At 36.5% G+C, this 16,123-nt stretch overlaps 1 protein-coding gene across 1 annotated transcript; it reads right to left on the bottom strand.

The window, feature by feature from the left end:
* Window positions 1–1,535: 1,535 nt before the first annotated feature.
* MAP3K19 (mitogen-activated protein kinase kinase kinase 19) lies at window positions 1,536–12,513 on the bottom strand. Its single transcript, XM_074145618.1, has 8 exons — window positions 12,426–12,513; window positions 11,787–11,871; window positions 10,721–10,962; window positions 10,032–10,075; window positions 5,417–7,879; window positions 4,060–4,212; window positions 3,166–3,863; window positions 1,536–1,602 (listed from the first exon to the last, which is right to left on the bottom strand). The coding sequence occupies exons 1-8, from the start codon at window positions 12,511–12,513 to the stop codon at window positions 1,536–1,538; spliced, it is 3,840 nt and encodes a 1,279-aa protein (XP_074001719.1).
* Window positions 12,514–16,123: the final 3,610 nt, after the last annotated feature.

Here is a 16,123-nt window from a genome sequence, read left to right as displayed (position 1 = left end):
GACTGTCGAGAGCTCAACCCTTACCAGCTGCGGGGCTGAGTTTTGCTGCAGCTCTTCCTGCAGCCCGGGTGCTCACAAAAGCGTCGGGTTCACCGCATTCTGGTGCAGTGAAACCAATTTTTTGGCTTCTACAGCCTCTCATTCCCCTAAAGCTTTAAATTTGAAAAATACTGAGGAAGAACCTTATCAGAAAGAGGACAACCTAAATACTAATACCTGATTATTTTTTTGTTTATTAATACATAATAATGTTCCTCAAATTTAATTTTTAGCTCGCTACACTGACTGTAGAAATTATTTTTGCAGTTCAGATGGAAACTGTTACATGTCATCTAATTACATAGTGCTCACTCAAGTGATTCTCAAAACAGTTCGGATTTCAGGATCAAATTTGCTGTTCTGTTTCAGATTAAGGAGATGATTGGAAAAAAGAGCAGGAAGAGTGGCCAGTGATCCAAACAGCATTTTACAGCCTTTGCAAACCAGGGAAAGGTAACGCTCTTAAGCTTTTGCTGCTGGCTGTCAGCAAACAGCAGGGGGAGAATTGCAACACATCACTCTAAACATGGAAAATGTGCCTCTCCATGATGCGAGAGTAGGTTCAGCCAGACTCTCCAGTGTCACCAGTGACAGGACAAAAGGCAACGGGCACAACTTGAGACACAAGGCAGCCTGTTCAAACCTAAAAACATCTTCACTACAAGTGGCTGAAGACTGAAACACGTTGCCCAGAGAGGCGGTGGAGCCTCCATCCTTGGTGATACTCAAAGCCAAGGGGACAGGGGCCTGAGCAACCTGCTTCAGGCAACTCTGCTTGGAGTGGTGGGGTTGGACTAGAGCATCCCCAGAGGCCCCTTCCAACCTCAATCATTCTGTGACCTGTCCATGAAACGCACTACTTGGTTGCAAAAAGACAGTCATGAAGTTTAGATTCATAATTCTAGCCAGACTAGGAAATGATCTTGATGTAAGCTTAAAAAAAGATGCACATGTGTACACCTGGGTATCGCCTGTCATTATCTCTACAGCATGAAAGGGCCATCTAGCTACATAAAATGATTTATGCCCATACAGTTACATGGTTTGGGGTTCCTCTGGGGTCATCACAGGCACATTTAACGACACATCTATGAGTTCAAGCACAGCTTCCCGCAGAGCTTTCAGGGAGCTTTCAGATCTGCAACGCTTTCTGCCAAAAGCATACATCCTATAGCTTTTTACAGACAAATACATTACAACTTACCTTGCCCGTCACATACCGGTGTTGGTGACGTGTGGGTTTTTTTCTCTTAAAGTCTCTCCAAATACAACAAAACATGGCCCTGTGGTCCCAGTGAAGGAATGCCCACTCCAACGAGCACAAACATTGCAAAAAATGTTGCTTTAATCATACTGCTGTCTAATAATAGACTCCTTGTACACAACTGCTCTCTAGAGTGCTGTCACTTTCAAGTCCAGTTCCTTCTGAGCTTTTTTCACAAGTGGAAATTTTTATGTGGAAAATGTATACTCATTTGGCAAGAGTTTTGAAAAAATCACTGTCTTCCTTTCACAAAGGGATGGTCCAGCAACTGCAGAGCAGAAGGGCGTTCACGTTGATCTCTGCATCAAGGGTGTGAAAAATCAGTACATAAAATGAATATACACGCCTGCGATGTAATTTTTCATAAAACCTAAATGCAAACTTAGCTTTTTTTTTTTCCTCGTTTCTCCAGTTATTACTCATTTTTAGGGTTTTTTGATAAAGCTGGTAGAATGGGAGGCAAGATTTATGGGAAGAGACTGTTGGAATTTATGAATTATAAAATGGAAATATTTTATTATTACAGAAATCATTCTTTGTTCCTCTCAATTCCTTGCAAAACTTTGAATAATTCTTGTAATGTGGCTGCTCAGGTGCACCAAAAATGTATTTAAGGAGAGTGACAATTTTTTGTTTGATCCTGTGTCGATCAGTCTGTTCTGTCATCTCCAATCAATATCATGCATGTTAAGGAGCCCAAATGGAATTACAGTACGGGAATTACAATATTGCCTTATAAAGCCAAGGGCTTTGGGCTTTTTGAGCCCTCAATTTGGAGAAAAAAAAAAGGGGAAGGAGTACTGATTTCTTAAATAATAAACTAATGGGGAAGATGGGATGAGGGAGGCATTTATATTTAGGACATGGTGAGATTATACATTTAAAACTTTGCTGCCACAGGTCCATCCTGACTTTTGAAAAAGTCTTTACTTTATTTGTAAAGGTAAATGCATTATACCTGTATGTTTTCTTCTACCTAACAATTCCTTCTACCTTTTAAACACTGTTCTCTCTGAATCAAAGTATGTATGATGTTGTTATATACAGTCTAGAGTTTTTTTGGTTATTGTTATATGGACCACAGGAACCGTAACCATGCCATAACAAGTCTAACCCAGGGATCAGAAATCAGGTTTCCTGCCTCCAAGACCACTGCCATACCCACTAAATAACTTGCGTCTCTCTAGTGCTCATAGAGATATATAAAAGGCTGCTATTAATTTTATAAAGACTACCTGTAATCAGGAACTTAGCTCTTGAAACTGATAGTCCATTTAAACATGCAGGACAAAGCCCATATTTAAAACAAAACAAACACCACAAAAACAATTCTTATAATGGGTGAATGCTAGTGTTTTGGGTTTTTTTATATAGAAGACTTTATGTTCCAAATAAGCATGTATTTTCTGGACTGGCAGTGATAATGGATTTTTCTACTGTAGAAGATAAGAATTGAGTGAAAGCTCTTTCATTTAGAATATTGTCCTCAAAACAACTTGCCTGAGAGAGCCCAGACTCAGCCCATGTGATATGGGAACAGCAAGGCACATCAAAGACAAGTATCAAGCATTTTGTCTAAAACTCACTGGTGCCATGTCTATGCCTGAAAACTACAGGGAAAGTAAATGAGTATAAGGCCTACAAAAATAGCCTGTGTGAGGGTTTTTTTATACCATTAGAGAGTGTAAAGCTCTTTTATGTATCCTATTATGTAAAGGTTTTCCTGAAATGTTGAAAAGCCCGTGCATTTACAAAACAGTCATATGTACCATAGAAGAGGTAACCTAAGCTCCCATCAACAATCTCTACAATACAAACCATCTGCATTTTTCCTTTCATTTTTCAGGTAAAAATCTACATACCTGGTTAAGCATGCACGCACAAAATCCACGGCAGTGCCAGAGAATCGATCGGGTAGGGAAGGCATCAGTCCCCTGTGGGCCCCAATGTAGAACATGGCTGCTATCCTATCCATGGAAGCCAGTGGCGGTTTCCCCGTTGCCATTTCAAACACGGTGCAGCCAACGCTCCAGATGTCTGATTTCCTTCCATATCCAGATTCATTTATAACTTCTGGTGCCATCCAGTAGGGAGTCCCATGCACAGACTTGAGCATCTCGCTCTGTGTGCCACTGAGGCTTACCCAGGCCAAACGCCGGGCACAGCCAAAGTCGATTAGCTTTACTATACCGTTTGGCATGAGCATAACGTTATTGCCTTTGATGTCTCTGTGGACCACACAATTGTCATGTAAATACGCAACCCCTTGTAGAATTTGTTTTGTGTACTTACAAAGGACAATTTCTGGCAATGGACCAAAACGGTTAATAATACTAGAAATTGAGCCACCAGGAACAAACTCCATGAAAATGCTTAAAATGTTGTCTTCCAGACAAGTTCCTAAATAAGTTACAATATTGACGTGCTTCAATGTCTTCAAAAGATCAACTTCCTCATGAAACTTCTGATATTCCTTTTCTGTAGTGAGTTGATCCGACGTATCCAAAACAACCTGTTTTACAGCTATTAATTGTCCCTGGCTTGTCAGACCGCAGTATACCTACAATTAAAGTGAAACATGAAATAAAACTGAGCATTTACTTATTATAAATCGTGTCTTTGTATTTGTCATGTTTCACGTCTCATTGTATAATCCAAACTATTTATTTGTTGAATAGGACAACAACCAGCTATAAGGTAAGATGTAGCTCAGAGATGACTAGTGCATCTCTCAACATAATCAGACATTAACTTACCGTGCCATAGGCTCCCTTTCCAAGGACTTCACCTCTTGTCCACATGATAGGATCTGTGTTAGTTAAACTGCTTCCTGGTAATTTAGCAGATTCCTCAAAGTTTAGCAGCTCACTTTCTTTATTTGATGCCAAAAAGGCTTTAGTGTAGCTCTGCTTGAAGATGATGGCCAGTGTGGGGAGAAAGCAGGGAGAAAAAGAAAGGCTTCATATTATCCTTACGTCTTTTATAAGGAGTAATTTTTACCTTTTTACCTGGCATGACTCCTCTCTACAGATTTTATATGTATATATGTATATACACACACAAACACTCATTGCCCAGTTCATTGATACAATTGCTATACCAAGTAAATATTTTCAAGTATATATCAAATAGCACATAATCACAAGATTATAGCATGACACCTTTTTCCACTGAGAGGCAGACAGACAGAAAGAACACTTAAAAGAAAAGAGCATGACAACATCTGCTTACTACTTCTTTTTTTTTGTCACATAGGTACAGTTTGCTAAGCTGAAGGGTGAATATGACTATCACCTTGCTTTGGTAATATATGTAACCCAAGTCTGATGGAAACAATTTGGACATGACTTCACAGGAAGAAGAGCCTGCTTCAGAAAGATGGTAATAATTACTCCATCTAGCCACGGATTTCTCTAGGAGAAGTGAGGATGGAGGTATAATTGGCACCTGTGTCTGCAGAAGCATAAGGAAATGTATAAACTTGTAGTGAAAGAAATTTCCTTATAAACTTGTAATTTAAATAGACAAAAAGCTAACAGGGCCAAGGAGAAGCAATACTGGTAGATAAGCACCTTAGTAGGTAAAGGTTTTTAACTGATTTGGGGGCCAGAATCTAAGCCTTCTGAGCTTGAAGCTTTAATTAAACATTAATTAAATAGCCTTGAGTCTGCCTGATAAGCCAATGCTTGTAGTTCATACCTAGGAGAGATTCAAGGAAATTGCCCTTTTGGATATACGAGAACAGTTTGCAGTGTCTTTTCATACTGCTTAGGTGTCCAGATCTCAAGAGCTTTTGCCTTGACCAGCCCCTTTTTATACATGCTCTTCAGTTAAAACAGCCTCTCCTTATTCACTACAATTTCTCAATTTGTCTTGACCCATCATCTAAGCCTTGATAGCTATTCCTGTCATGCCTTAGTACCACCTGGCTCATGTCCTGACTTGCAGCCTCTAAAATGGGTATCCTCAACTGAGCACTGGAAGAATCAGTGGGCAGGTGGCCCAAGGAAAAAAGACTTGATCATTAATGAGCACGTATTTCCTATCTTTTATCCAAACTTGTGTTGAAGCATCACTCAAAGGAGCTAGCAAGTTACAAGAAATTACTTTTACCTTCTCTAGAGCACTATTTACTATTGCTGCATCTCCATTCATGATATTTTCTTCTTCTTTAGTATGTGTATTTTGCATTTTAGAACCTGTATTTTTTGTTCCTGAAGAGTTGATGTCTCTTTCTTCAAGCATTAGCAATTCTTTGGCCAGACAACAAAGCAAGTCATCAGTCACATCCTTATTATCTGCCCAGGACAAAGTGTTTTGACTTGTCTGGAAACTGGGGCTTGTAACACTTTTTGTCTCAATCACTGAATGCTGAGTCAATTCATTTGACAGATCACTGTTTTGAGGTGTGTATGCCCAGCTGTGATTTAATTTTTTTGTAGGGGATGGACACTCCAGTCTATCTGGACAGGGCAATGCTTCACATTTATTAGCAGACTTGAAGGAGGCCTGGTCTGATTCCAGGCCCTGGCAGCCATCCATATCCACCCTGCACTGGGGTACACAATCGTTCTGGTCTGTTGTTAGTAGACTGCTACTCAGAGAAACACGTTCTCTGTGGTCTTTATCACTGAACTGAAGAAGGTTCTGGCTACAGGTAGCACCTCTCTGATGGTTGGATATATCTTGACTGTCTAAAGAGTGCTCCAAAGAAGCTTCTTTAATAGTTGGTAAGTTTGAATTTGAAAAATTTTTGTTTGGCTTAGCTGATTGTGAAAGCTCTTCTAAAAATGTAAGCTGATGATCTGTGCCTTCATGAAACAATGTCATGCTCCTCGAAGCGTTTATTTGAAAATCCGAATCAGAAGTTATTACATTATCTTGCTCTGTGTTGCTGTCACTCAACTTGGTACTTCCATCCTTTGTAATTAAACCTTTCTGCTTTTGTTTAGTGCCAGCTATGGCCTTCTTTGGCTTAGAATATGTTCTCTTTTGAGTCTTTCTTACTCGGCTGCTCTCTCTCCCTCTGCTGCAGGCTGATCTGCAGGTGCCTGCAGTGCATCTCCCAGATGGAGCAGAACAAACATCTCTATAAAATCTGTTCTCATGTTGATCAAGCTCACGCGTGTGGGAATAGACAGGAGTTCCAAACATTTCATAAATACCTGGGCCTTTGTCATTTGAATTTATTTTCTTGAACATGTCGCTGTATTTCAGATCTACAAAATTTGAAGCAGACCGTGCATGTGGTGGAGAAAGTGGAGTAACAGGTTTCTTTAAGACAACTGACTTTTTGCAACTGCAGGAGAAATTTTGCTTCTTAAGTTTATGAGAATTCTGAGCAAAATGGTCTTTGTCTGCTTGAGGTTGGGTTTTTTGAAGCTTCAGGGAAGTCTCAGATTCCATATGTGGCTGTTCCAAAGATGGGAAAATCTGATTTTTGGCATTACATCTTGTGGAAATCTCACCAGAAACAGTTAAGTCTTCAGCTATCTTTATCTTGCTACTCATTTTAGATTTTGATGAATATTTATTTCTGTTCATCTTTATTTTACTTTTGTCGTTTTCTTTGCGAGCAAGAATGTTGAAGCTCTGAGTAACATGAGGAGGCAGGCTACAAAGGACACTCTTTTTTGTGGCAGGTTCTTTAGCAGTGTGTGGTTCCCTAGCTGGTTCTGGTTCAGAGAATGCAACATGAGTAACAGGTACAAGCTCACTTTGATCTTTTGAAGTTGCTTCTGACGTTACTTCTCTTTCCATTTCAAATTCAGAGAGGCAAACATTATTTTCTGTCTGTTTTCCAGAAGGATCTTGCACTTCTACTCCGGGAATTGCTACAGCTACAGAATTATCTTTTAAGGCATGGTAGGTCTCTATCACTTCGTTTTTACAGGAAGACTCTAAATCATGATTGTCAAGCACAAAACTCGCACTCTCAGCATCTTCATGTGGTCTATAATCCAGTATCACCTCTGTAGCATTTCCTTCTTCTAGACCAGTTGTACAGCAATTCTTTGCTCTTCTCTCCTCATTGCCAGCTCTTGAGGCATCTCCATTGCTTGACATTGTAAATGTTGTCTGAGCTGTAAATATTCCACAGTTTATCAGAGCATTACCTGAGCTCAAACTGGGATGACTGTCATCACAGAAACTGGCTTGGGTCATAAGATCTATGTTCTTACAAGCCACTGAAAACTGGTACTTCATCCGGTCATTCTTCTCAGTATCAGTAGCCACCTCAGCTTCCCTCCATTTTAAATTGCTTTGAATTTCTTCTTTCTCGTGGCTAGGGTACTTATGATAGTTACTCATGCTGAAGTAGTACAGGTCTTTCACTGGAGTAAACTTATCAGAAATAGTAGCCACGATCAGGTCTGATGACTTTTCACTGTGACTTTGTAATAGCTTGTCTAACCGATAATGATAAAATTTAGTAACTGGTTTTATAGGCTGGGGAATAGAGTTCATAATATTCAAAATATTTCTGATGTTGGTGCTTTCATTGACAACATTATCCTCTAGAGGAGCAAGATGAATTGTTCTTACAGGCTGAAATGTCACTGGTGGCAAATGAAACTGTAATTTCCATAAAAACCATTAATAATGTGCTACACAACAGATACAGGTAAAATCTAATCACTAAGTATACTAAGAAAAAAATCATAAAAGTATTATTCTTTCATATATTCCCATATTTAACCTAGTATGAAGTGTAATATCAAAATCCCGAGAAAATACCTGAATTTTCTCACATGCAGAATTATTTCTAAGTATTTCATAGTACAGAAAGTGGGATCCTTTGCTAGAAGGCAAGTCATTCTCCACGATTTAAAAATAATAACTTTCGTCTGCGTATACAAATCATCTTGTCAGTTAATAACTATGTCTTGTGCCATATAGCATGTTTGCTACAGGAATTCAGAGGCTGGTCAGTCCCTTCATGTGCCAAAGTTTCTCTCCTGAAGGAGAGCACCACTCTTACGCTGGTATTTAAAGTCTTTTTAGGTAACCCTGCAAAGTGTGCTGACACCCATAATTATATTCCAAATGGAAGTGGATCTCATGTAAGCAATTTTTAAAAAGCAAAAGCTAGGTGTTTATAACAGAGTGCTACTTTATCCATGGAGAAGACAATTCTTACAAATTATTTATAGGTTTTAAAAGACATTATTATAAATGTAAATATATAGATCTTCCATATGTTTAATGTAGTCTTATAAAATTCCATAAAGCATGATATACGGGCTACAGATTTAGCTCACAGAGTTTTAAGTACATTGGAAGACAGCACAGTCTGCACTTCACTTTACGGGAAGTGGCTGCCAAAGGCCATTTTTCTATGGCAGCTAACACAGCACCCTGTTGGGTGGGGGATTTATTTTATTATTTCTCCCTTCTTCCTTCTCTTCCCATCCCATTAGTTGAAAGGTACCATCTGTCTTTGAAAGATCTGAGAATTTGAGTACTTTGTTGAGATTATTCAGATGAACAGCGAGAATAATTTTCTGGAAATAATATTTCTCTATTTTATAGGAAATGGAGAAGAAATAAGCTTGAATATACTGTATATTTTTATGCAAATGAATGCAATAGAAATAATCACACAGTCATATGCTCTGAGTACTCATTTGCATGTCTGTATTCAACATCAGTTTGCAATTTGCAGGAAATTTTTGTTTGCATTCCAAGGGCAAACTGAGGTTTGAATGTGCCAGGAAAGGCAATGTGTGCTGGTTTGAAATTTACAGTTCTGAAGGCTGTGTCTAGTCTGCGTGGCGTTAATATGAATGCTCAGTTTATCCCAAATGATATGCCTTTGGAAATCATCAGAGCCTAAGACATGAAATAAAGTTGCATTAAATCACAATGAGGTCAGCTAAATTATTTTTCTTAAACATTTCCCTCCATTTGAAATATTTTTTCATATCCCTTTCTATGACCTTCTGTCAGAACTCTTGCTATTACTTCTATATTTTTCTTTACTTTTTTCCTGTGAATACTATTGTATTCTGCAGTGGTTTCACTAAAGTATACAGCTGATTCTATAAGTCAAGTCTTTTGTACAAAGGGCTACTAACTAATATTCGTAAAGGCCAAATTATCTTTTTTCTAAATACAGTGTATTAGATCTTCTGTAACTTCTAAGGCTCGTGTGGTGTGACGCACTGATACATGTAAAATTGCTAGTTTGTAAGTATGAAAGTTTTGTCAGGAATCCTATTTATACTTGCCACAAAATTTCATGTCAAATATGTTTAATCCTAAGACTTCATTTTTTATTTGCTAACATTAATAAATTTCAGCAATCATCTAACATCAAGGCTGTTCTTTAATTCAGCTTCAATTTTAAATTACCACTCAATACAAGAAAATGGTTTGGTTTTTTAAATTTGGAAAAGCTAGACATCTAATGTTTAACATATAGGATGCACATACTTTAAATTAACTTACGTATTTCTATTTTAAAAGGTTTTATATCTTTTTGAACTTCCAACCCTTTACTGCCCAAAATCCCTGATGTAACACCTTACTGACAAATTGCTGATATACATCTGAAGATTTGCTGACATATATATATATAATATATGTAAGAATATTTGATGTTCATCCAAAGAAAAAGAAGACTAAGCAGAGAAAACTACCCACACTTCTGTATTTTTATTTTTAAGGTTTTGAAAGCATATAATATTTTTAACGGTGTTCAGTTTTATCCATAATACCATCTTACCTCAGATCTCTTGTTCCTGGTTTTTAGAATTGTTATATTCAACCCTTAAAAATCAAAACAAGTGAAATGTTAATTTGATATTCTTAAACAGACTACAGTTTTCATTTATAAACTAATTTCAAACTTTAGGGTTCCAGGTACGACGAATCTGTCTGATGTGTTGCAGGACTATGCTATAAACCTGCTATGCAGAAAAAAGTTGTAAGTTGAAACTTGTGATATTGACTTTTACGATTCCGTTTTCTATAGAAAACTATATAATATGATAATTTTAGAATACTTTGACTCTAATAATTTAAGGAAATATTTCTCCTCAATTCCAGATGTTTACTAGCTTCAATTCATACTGCCAGTATGAGGAAAAAAGTGAAAGAGATGCCATCATGGCCTCACTCCAGCTACAGAGAATTACACTTTACATTTTGTGGGCTCAGTTGCATTATACAGAGTAACAGGAACGGTGAAATCTGTCATTGATTCTCTTTATCTCCTTCATTCTGCAAATACACACACACACACAACTAAAGAAGAGGGTCAACATGAGTGAAGTCTACTTTACACCAAGAAGACATACAGACATAAAGACAACCTGAAGTTTAAAGAAAAAAGACTTCTAAGGCTTTTCCATCTACTATGATAAGCAATATATAACTTTATTTAAAAGTTATGACTTTGAAAATTGAACTTACTTTGTTGTATTTGTGCTTTTATTATCTGAATATCATGTAAATCCATAAAGGATTTTGAAATGTTGGATTGTGGGCAGGAGGCTTGTAGCAGAAAGCTGAAGTCAAAGCCACGCCCTGCATTCTCTTTCTTCAGGAAGAAAGGTAAAGAAGTGTGACGTCTCATCTGTAGTGCTAACTGGTTTTCACTTGGAAAACATGCTACTTCTTGATCTGGCCACAGTTTGGATGTTGGTGCTATTTGGCTAAAAGGCAAAAACAAAAAAAAAACAAAATACAGTGTGAAAATAAGTGGAAGGGGCATACTCAGTTCAAATAATCATATGACTGGAGAACAATGTGAACAAGAAGTTTGTAAGATCCAAGAATGCCAAAGTATGTTTCTTTCTTTGTCCATCCGGGAAGTTGTGGCTCTCCCTGGAAGCATCTGATTGCAGTGCCAGAGATTGACCACACATGAGAATGAATGACAAACAATGTAAACCAAGCAACAATAGAAATGGAAAAGCATATTGTCCACCTTCCCCTTCTTGACAAAAACTGACTGCTTCCAGTATGTATTTTTTATGAATCATCAGGAAAGCGTGTCAGAACAGCTCTGAAGACCAGATGTGCCATTGTTATTTATAAAATATGCTATAGCCTGCCTGAAAGAATAGAGGCTGTGCGGGCAAACCTCAGATTTCTGCCACCTGGTTTCTGAAGAATGAAAAATCCAAATATGGAAAAAGATACATACTTTGACTGACAAGAGGTTCAGAAATACAGTCTAAATTAATCTTAAAGCTGCATGCAAGATAATTGTCTGTTTTTAATAGGTCAAATGCTGATGTAAAACCTTATACCATATGTTTTTTCATATTGTACCAAATAATTTGTTCTTCTAGTGCAATATCCCGCCTCCAGCAATGGCCAATAACTGATGTCGGGAACACAGAAACACTAGACAACATATACAGCTGTGTATAACATCTGGCACTAAGGAAATCTTTTCTTGCTCATAGACTACTACCTGCTTTGTCTCCATTTTTGCATACCCAACTGCAAATTAAATATTAATACTACTTACCTGTTTTTTTCTAGAGCTTTGTATGGCTGATGCGTTTCTGTCATTATCTTATCTGAATTCTGAAAAGCAACACCACTTCCACAACCTGCAACAATACAGCAGTATTTGCCTAAAAGCAATAATATTCACTGAGCTGTAACACAATGCATATGCAATTATTTTTGACATTAAAATATTATTATAAAGAAATACAGGAAGTAACTATCAGGAAAAAACCCAGCATGTTTCATTTGACTAACATACCTATATATAATTGCTGTTATAATTTTTGGAAATGTGAATGCATAAATCCAAATTATTTTCAGTTATTTAGGTAAGTATATTAATTAAATGTACTATAAAAACAAAGAACATCTAAAAAATCCCTCCAATTACAGCTCCTGTTTCAGTAGAACAGAAATATAAGAAAAATATTGACAGAAACTCTACAAAACTAGAACATTTAAAAATAAGGAAGCTATTAAAACCAAAACAAATCTCAGAGCTTTTCAAAGGCGGACAATAACTCTGAGTTTGTTTTCAATTTTTTTTGTGGTTGCTTGGTTTTGACAAGTAGCCAGATTTGAAGTTAACATTGTCCTTTTTCTTCTTCAGATGCCACATGTTACACTTTATACATATAAGGTTTGGTTAGACTACCTTCTTTGCTTCTCCTCTTATTTTGTTGGTTGTCAGACATGCTGTCCTTAGATATATTAGGGTCCAGAAACCTGAAAAAATGCTTCATTAATTGATTTCCAATTCACATGTACAACGCAGTACTTTATATTTAATTATTTCAGAGCCATAAGACAAAAACATTTTAGAAGTACTTGAAATTATTAAAAATGTTATCATTTAACTTACCATCCAATGCCCTGTCCTGTGAATACACAGAACCAAACAGTCCAGACAGTTTTTGTTGCTCAAAACTCAACATATCCTATGTTGAATAAGACATGAAAACTGTCAGTATTATTTTGCTGATATCATCCTTGCTGTTGGACCAGAAAGTCAACATTTCACATTTGGGAGATAATTGCATTTTTAACATATTACTGATAAACCAAATCTGAATTAAACGTATATCTTTCTCTACTTGGTCAAAACTGTCTCTCAGCAAGAAGTTCAACATCCCAAACTTTCTGAGCGTGGAATAGCCTGTACACTGCAGCCTCAACAAATCTCCTTGATAGCTTATTCCAAAGAAAGAGGAATTCAACTGGAATCTTGCTATAAATTTCAGAGAAGTACACAACTTACTTTGTAAATAATTTTTAAGCATCTTGAGAAGTAATTGTCCCATAATACAGTCTAGTTTTAAACGTATGTTCAAAACTTAGCTGAGCATTTTTCTCTACAGAACCAGTGCGTCCAGACTGATTTGACTGAAAAAACATTAATAAAAATCTCATTGACATCAATAAGGTATAAATTTCACTCTTTATCTCAGACCTATTACAAATTCATAAATACACAAATGGCAATGTATTATCTCTGAATATTTACAAAGGTAAATTTTTAGGTGTTTAAAAATTGTACACGTTATAATAAATAACTAGCACCGCTTTTTTTGTTGCCATTGAATTTCTGTGACTTGTACCAGGCTTGTGATTAAATTTGATATAACCAAGACTCAATAGCCAAGAAAGAGTTAGCCTATTAACTTAGTAGTAGTAAACTTTTGTTTCTCACTTAAAGCTATTGCATTGTCAGAAACAGTATCTTAACCATGAGTGTGAGCATGTAACCTTTCTGTGAGCATCTTTTCTAGGATTAAACTCAAAGATTAACAACACCATGAGATGCTAGTAGCATAAACAACACAGAACAATCAAAAATTGCTGACTCTTAAAGAAGAAACATGAAAGGGTGAAGTCAAAGGATTTGAAGATTTGAAATTCTAGACAGCTACTTCTTAAAATAAAATTAATCCAAATTAATAGTTTTGATGGATTTGGGGCTCTTTTCAAAAAACATAGTAACCTCCTGTTTCTCAAGTGACAAGAACACCTAATGCAATTAAAGACAGGGAAATGAAATTAATAAAAGAAAATACAATAATGAATATCAGTTAATATCTGTATTAAATAAATAAGATATTGTCAGACATGTGTATGAATGTTAATGAATGAATATGAATATATATTTAAACATATATGAATAACAGTGTCAAATTCTTACATTGGGTAACTCTGGGTGCTAGAGAGGAATATTATAAAGTCCATAATGGAAAATTATGTAATAATATGCCTATAAGGAATTTTTTTCCTACTAGCTAATCAAGAAACATATAATATGGCAATTTATATCGTATACATATACGATCCTGCTAGTATTATTAAATGGGGTCTAACTTACTCCTTTCTGGTTTACATGAAATGTTCTGTTGTACTGATATAACTGATATAATGTGGCAGTGGGTTCTCCTATTTAAACGTGTAAGAAATACGTGTTATGTTCTTTTACAACAATTATGTTTCACAAAAATATTCCCATTTTCTTGCATTTGCATCTTCAGTTTAATTTGCTGCAATACATTCTCCCCTCACGCAAAAATACTGCATAACCACCACGTACATGCTACCAAATTAAGCTGGTTTAGAACTTAGTTTGTATGGCAGGCTAAAAGAAAGGTATTTTTTTAGAAAATTATGTTTATGTTTATTAAATCCATAGATAGGTAGAATTATGAAAAATAGGGCACCTAGTTGCTCTTATGTTGGTAATTTCTTTACAACATTTTATTTTCTCCCTGCTCTTTTCCTCAAGTGTATTTTTACTTCATTGCTTGTCCCTACACCATTCAACTGAATAAAATACTTTGTTCTATACATCTTCCACACCTAGTAGTAGATAACATTTTCAACATTTATTACAGGTTTTATTACAAGTTATTCCTAACAGCAATCTTAGGTACTACCTCTGCCAATGTTTGTTTGATTTTGTTTTTTTTTGAGTTCCCTCATAAATTCCTATTCTTAATTTATTTATAAATACCTATTTTTTTCCTTCACAGTTGAGGTCAGGGCTCTCAGTAGTGTTACCAATGTATGGGGAAAAAACACCTAATACCAAAGTATTATCCATGGTAAAAAGTATGGAACAGATGGAAAATAACGATCAATGTAGCTGTCTGTCCATAAAGAACTGTTCTATTTCAAAATCACTACAGAGGTCAGTGGAAATGAAGGGTCTATGTGGCTTTTGTTGGATTCAGTAGCATTTTGCCACTCAATACTGCTAGTCAGGAAAAGATTCTATTAGCAAAAAATTCTGATTCTATTAGCAAAAAATATAATTACTTGGAAGCATGCAGCAGCCTTCCCAAAAGACTCATGTATTTACCCTCGATTAAATTAATTTTTATAACAATTTTATATAACATTTTACCTGAGGAATGTGTGTTATTTTATAACTATCTACCAGCCAGACATCAGACAGTACTGTCATTCTTAGTTTGCAGAAGAGGAAATAGATCAAGGAAAATTGAATGACCTCTAGCTGATGACCAAGGTCATCCAATGAACTGTGCCAAAGTAGCTATAGAAGGCAGCACTTTTGATTTCTCATTTTAGGCTAAACACCAGATAATCCATTAAAATATCTATCCTATTATACTAGTTAAGAGTCATATTAGGTGGTGAACTTCTCCAAGCTTTGCAATTTTTTTTTGGATACACAAACGCCCCTCCAAAATAATGAATGAAAAGGTTCTATAAAAAGGACTAAACATCATCTTACCTGGTGCTTCAGTAGCAAAGTGTGGAAGAGGCCCAGCAACCCAAAGAGAAGTTACGGATCATTTTTAGCTCACAGCTGTCTTCCTTTGCTGGACAGCAAGGAATTCAAGCAGTAATTACACATGGTTTGGTTTTATTTTCGGCATGTTTTTCTGACTGCGGAGCCCATAGTACTCACTCCTCTGCAGGCAAATCCTGCTGGCATCTCCTGCTACACGAGGCTCTTGAGTTTACATGATGTTGCCGAGGCAACTCTCCCCCCCGGGGCGAGGTGGGGGCATTTTGCTTGGAGGAGTTTAATTCAGAGAGCGGTAGTGACCTATGAAAACAAACACAAGTCGAACTGAAGGGTAGCGTTTGAAGTTCTAATCACAAACCAGTTCTCCCAGCACCCAAAGCATATTTCTCTCGTCTGTTTACCTCCATTTATGCTTTTAGTACCTTATCTATTTCTACGTCATTTTAACTTTGCAGTCAGTCTCCCCTCACCTAAACACTCCTCATTACTCATGAATAGATTTTTTATCTCCTTTATAGCAGCCTTAAACAGCAGACTTCAAGGATTCTTTGTCTTGTCTTGTTTTTCTTTTCTCTTCTTTTCTTTTCTTTTTTTTC

This window comes from Numenius arquata, chromosome 3 (genome assembly GCF_964106895.1).
Source record: "Numenius arquata chromosome 3, bNumArq3.hap1.1, whole genome shotgun sequence".
Lineage (NCBI taxonomy): Eukaryota > Metazoa > Chordata > Aves > Charadriiformes > Scolopacidae > Numenius > Numenius arquata.
The sequence above is the reverse complement of the archived record's forward strand: the minus strand, read 5'-3'. Positions and strand labels throughout refer to the sequence as shown.

What these genes read in the sequence shown, in the direction of transcription:
- MAP3K19 (XM_074145618.1), bottom strand. Translation starts at nt 12,513, where the DNA reads ATGAAGCATTTTTTCAGGTTTCTGGACCCTAATATATCTAAGGACAGC. An exon ending in CCAGGAACAAGAGATCTGAG is followed by an intron (nt 7,880 to 10,031) that starts GTAAGATGGTAT and finishes TGGAAATTACAG; the next exon opens with TTTCATTTGCCACCAGTGAC. An exon ending in TAAATAGTGCTCTAGAGAAG is followed by an intron (nt 4,213 to 5,416) that starts GTAAAAGTAATT and finishes ATCATCTTCAAG; the next exon opens with CAGAGCTACACTAAAGCCTT.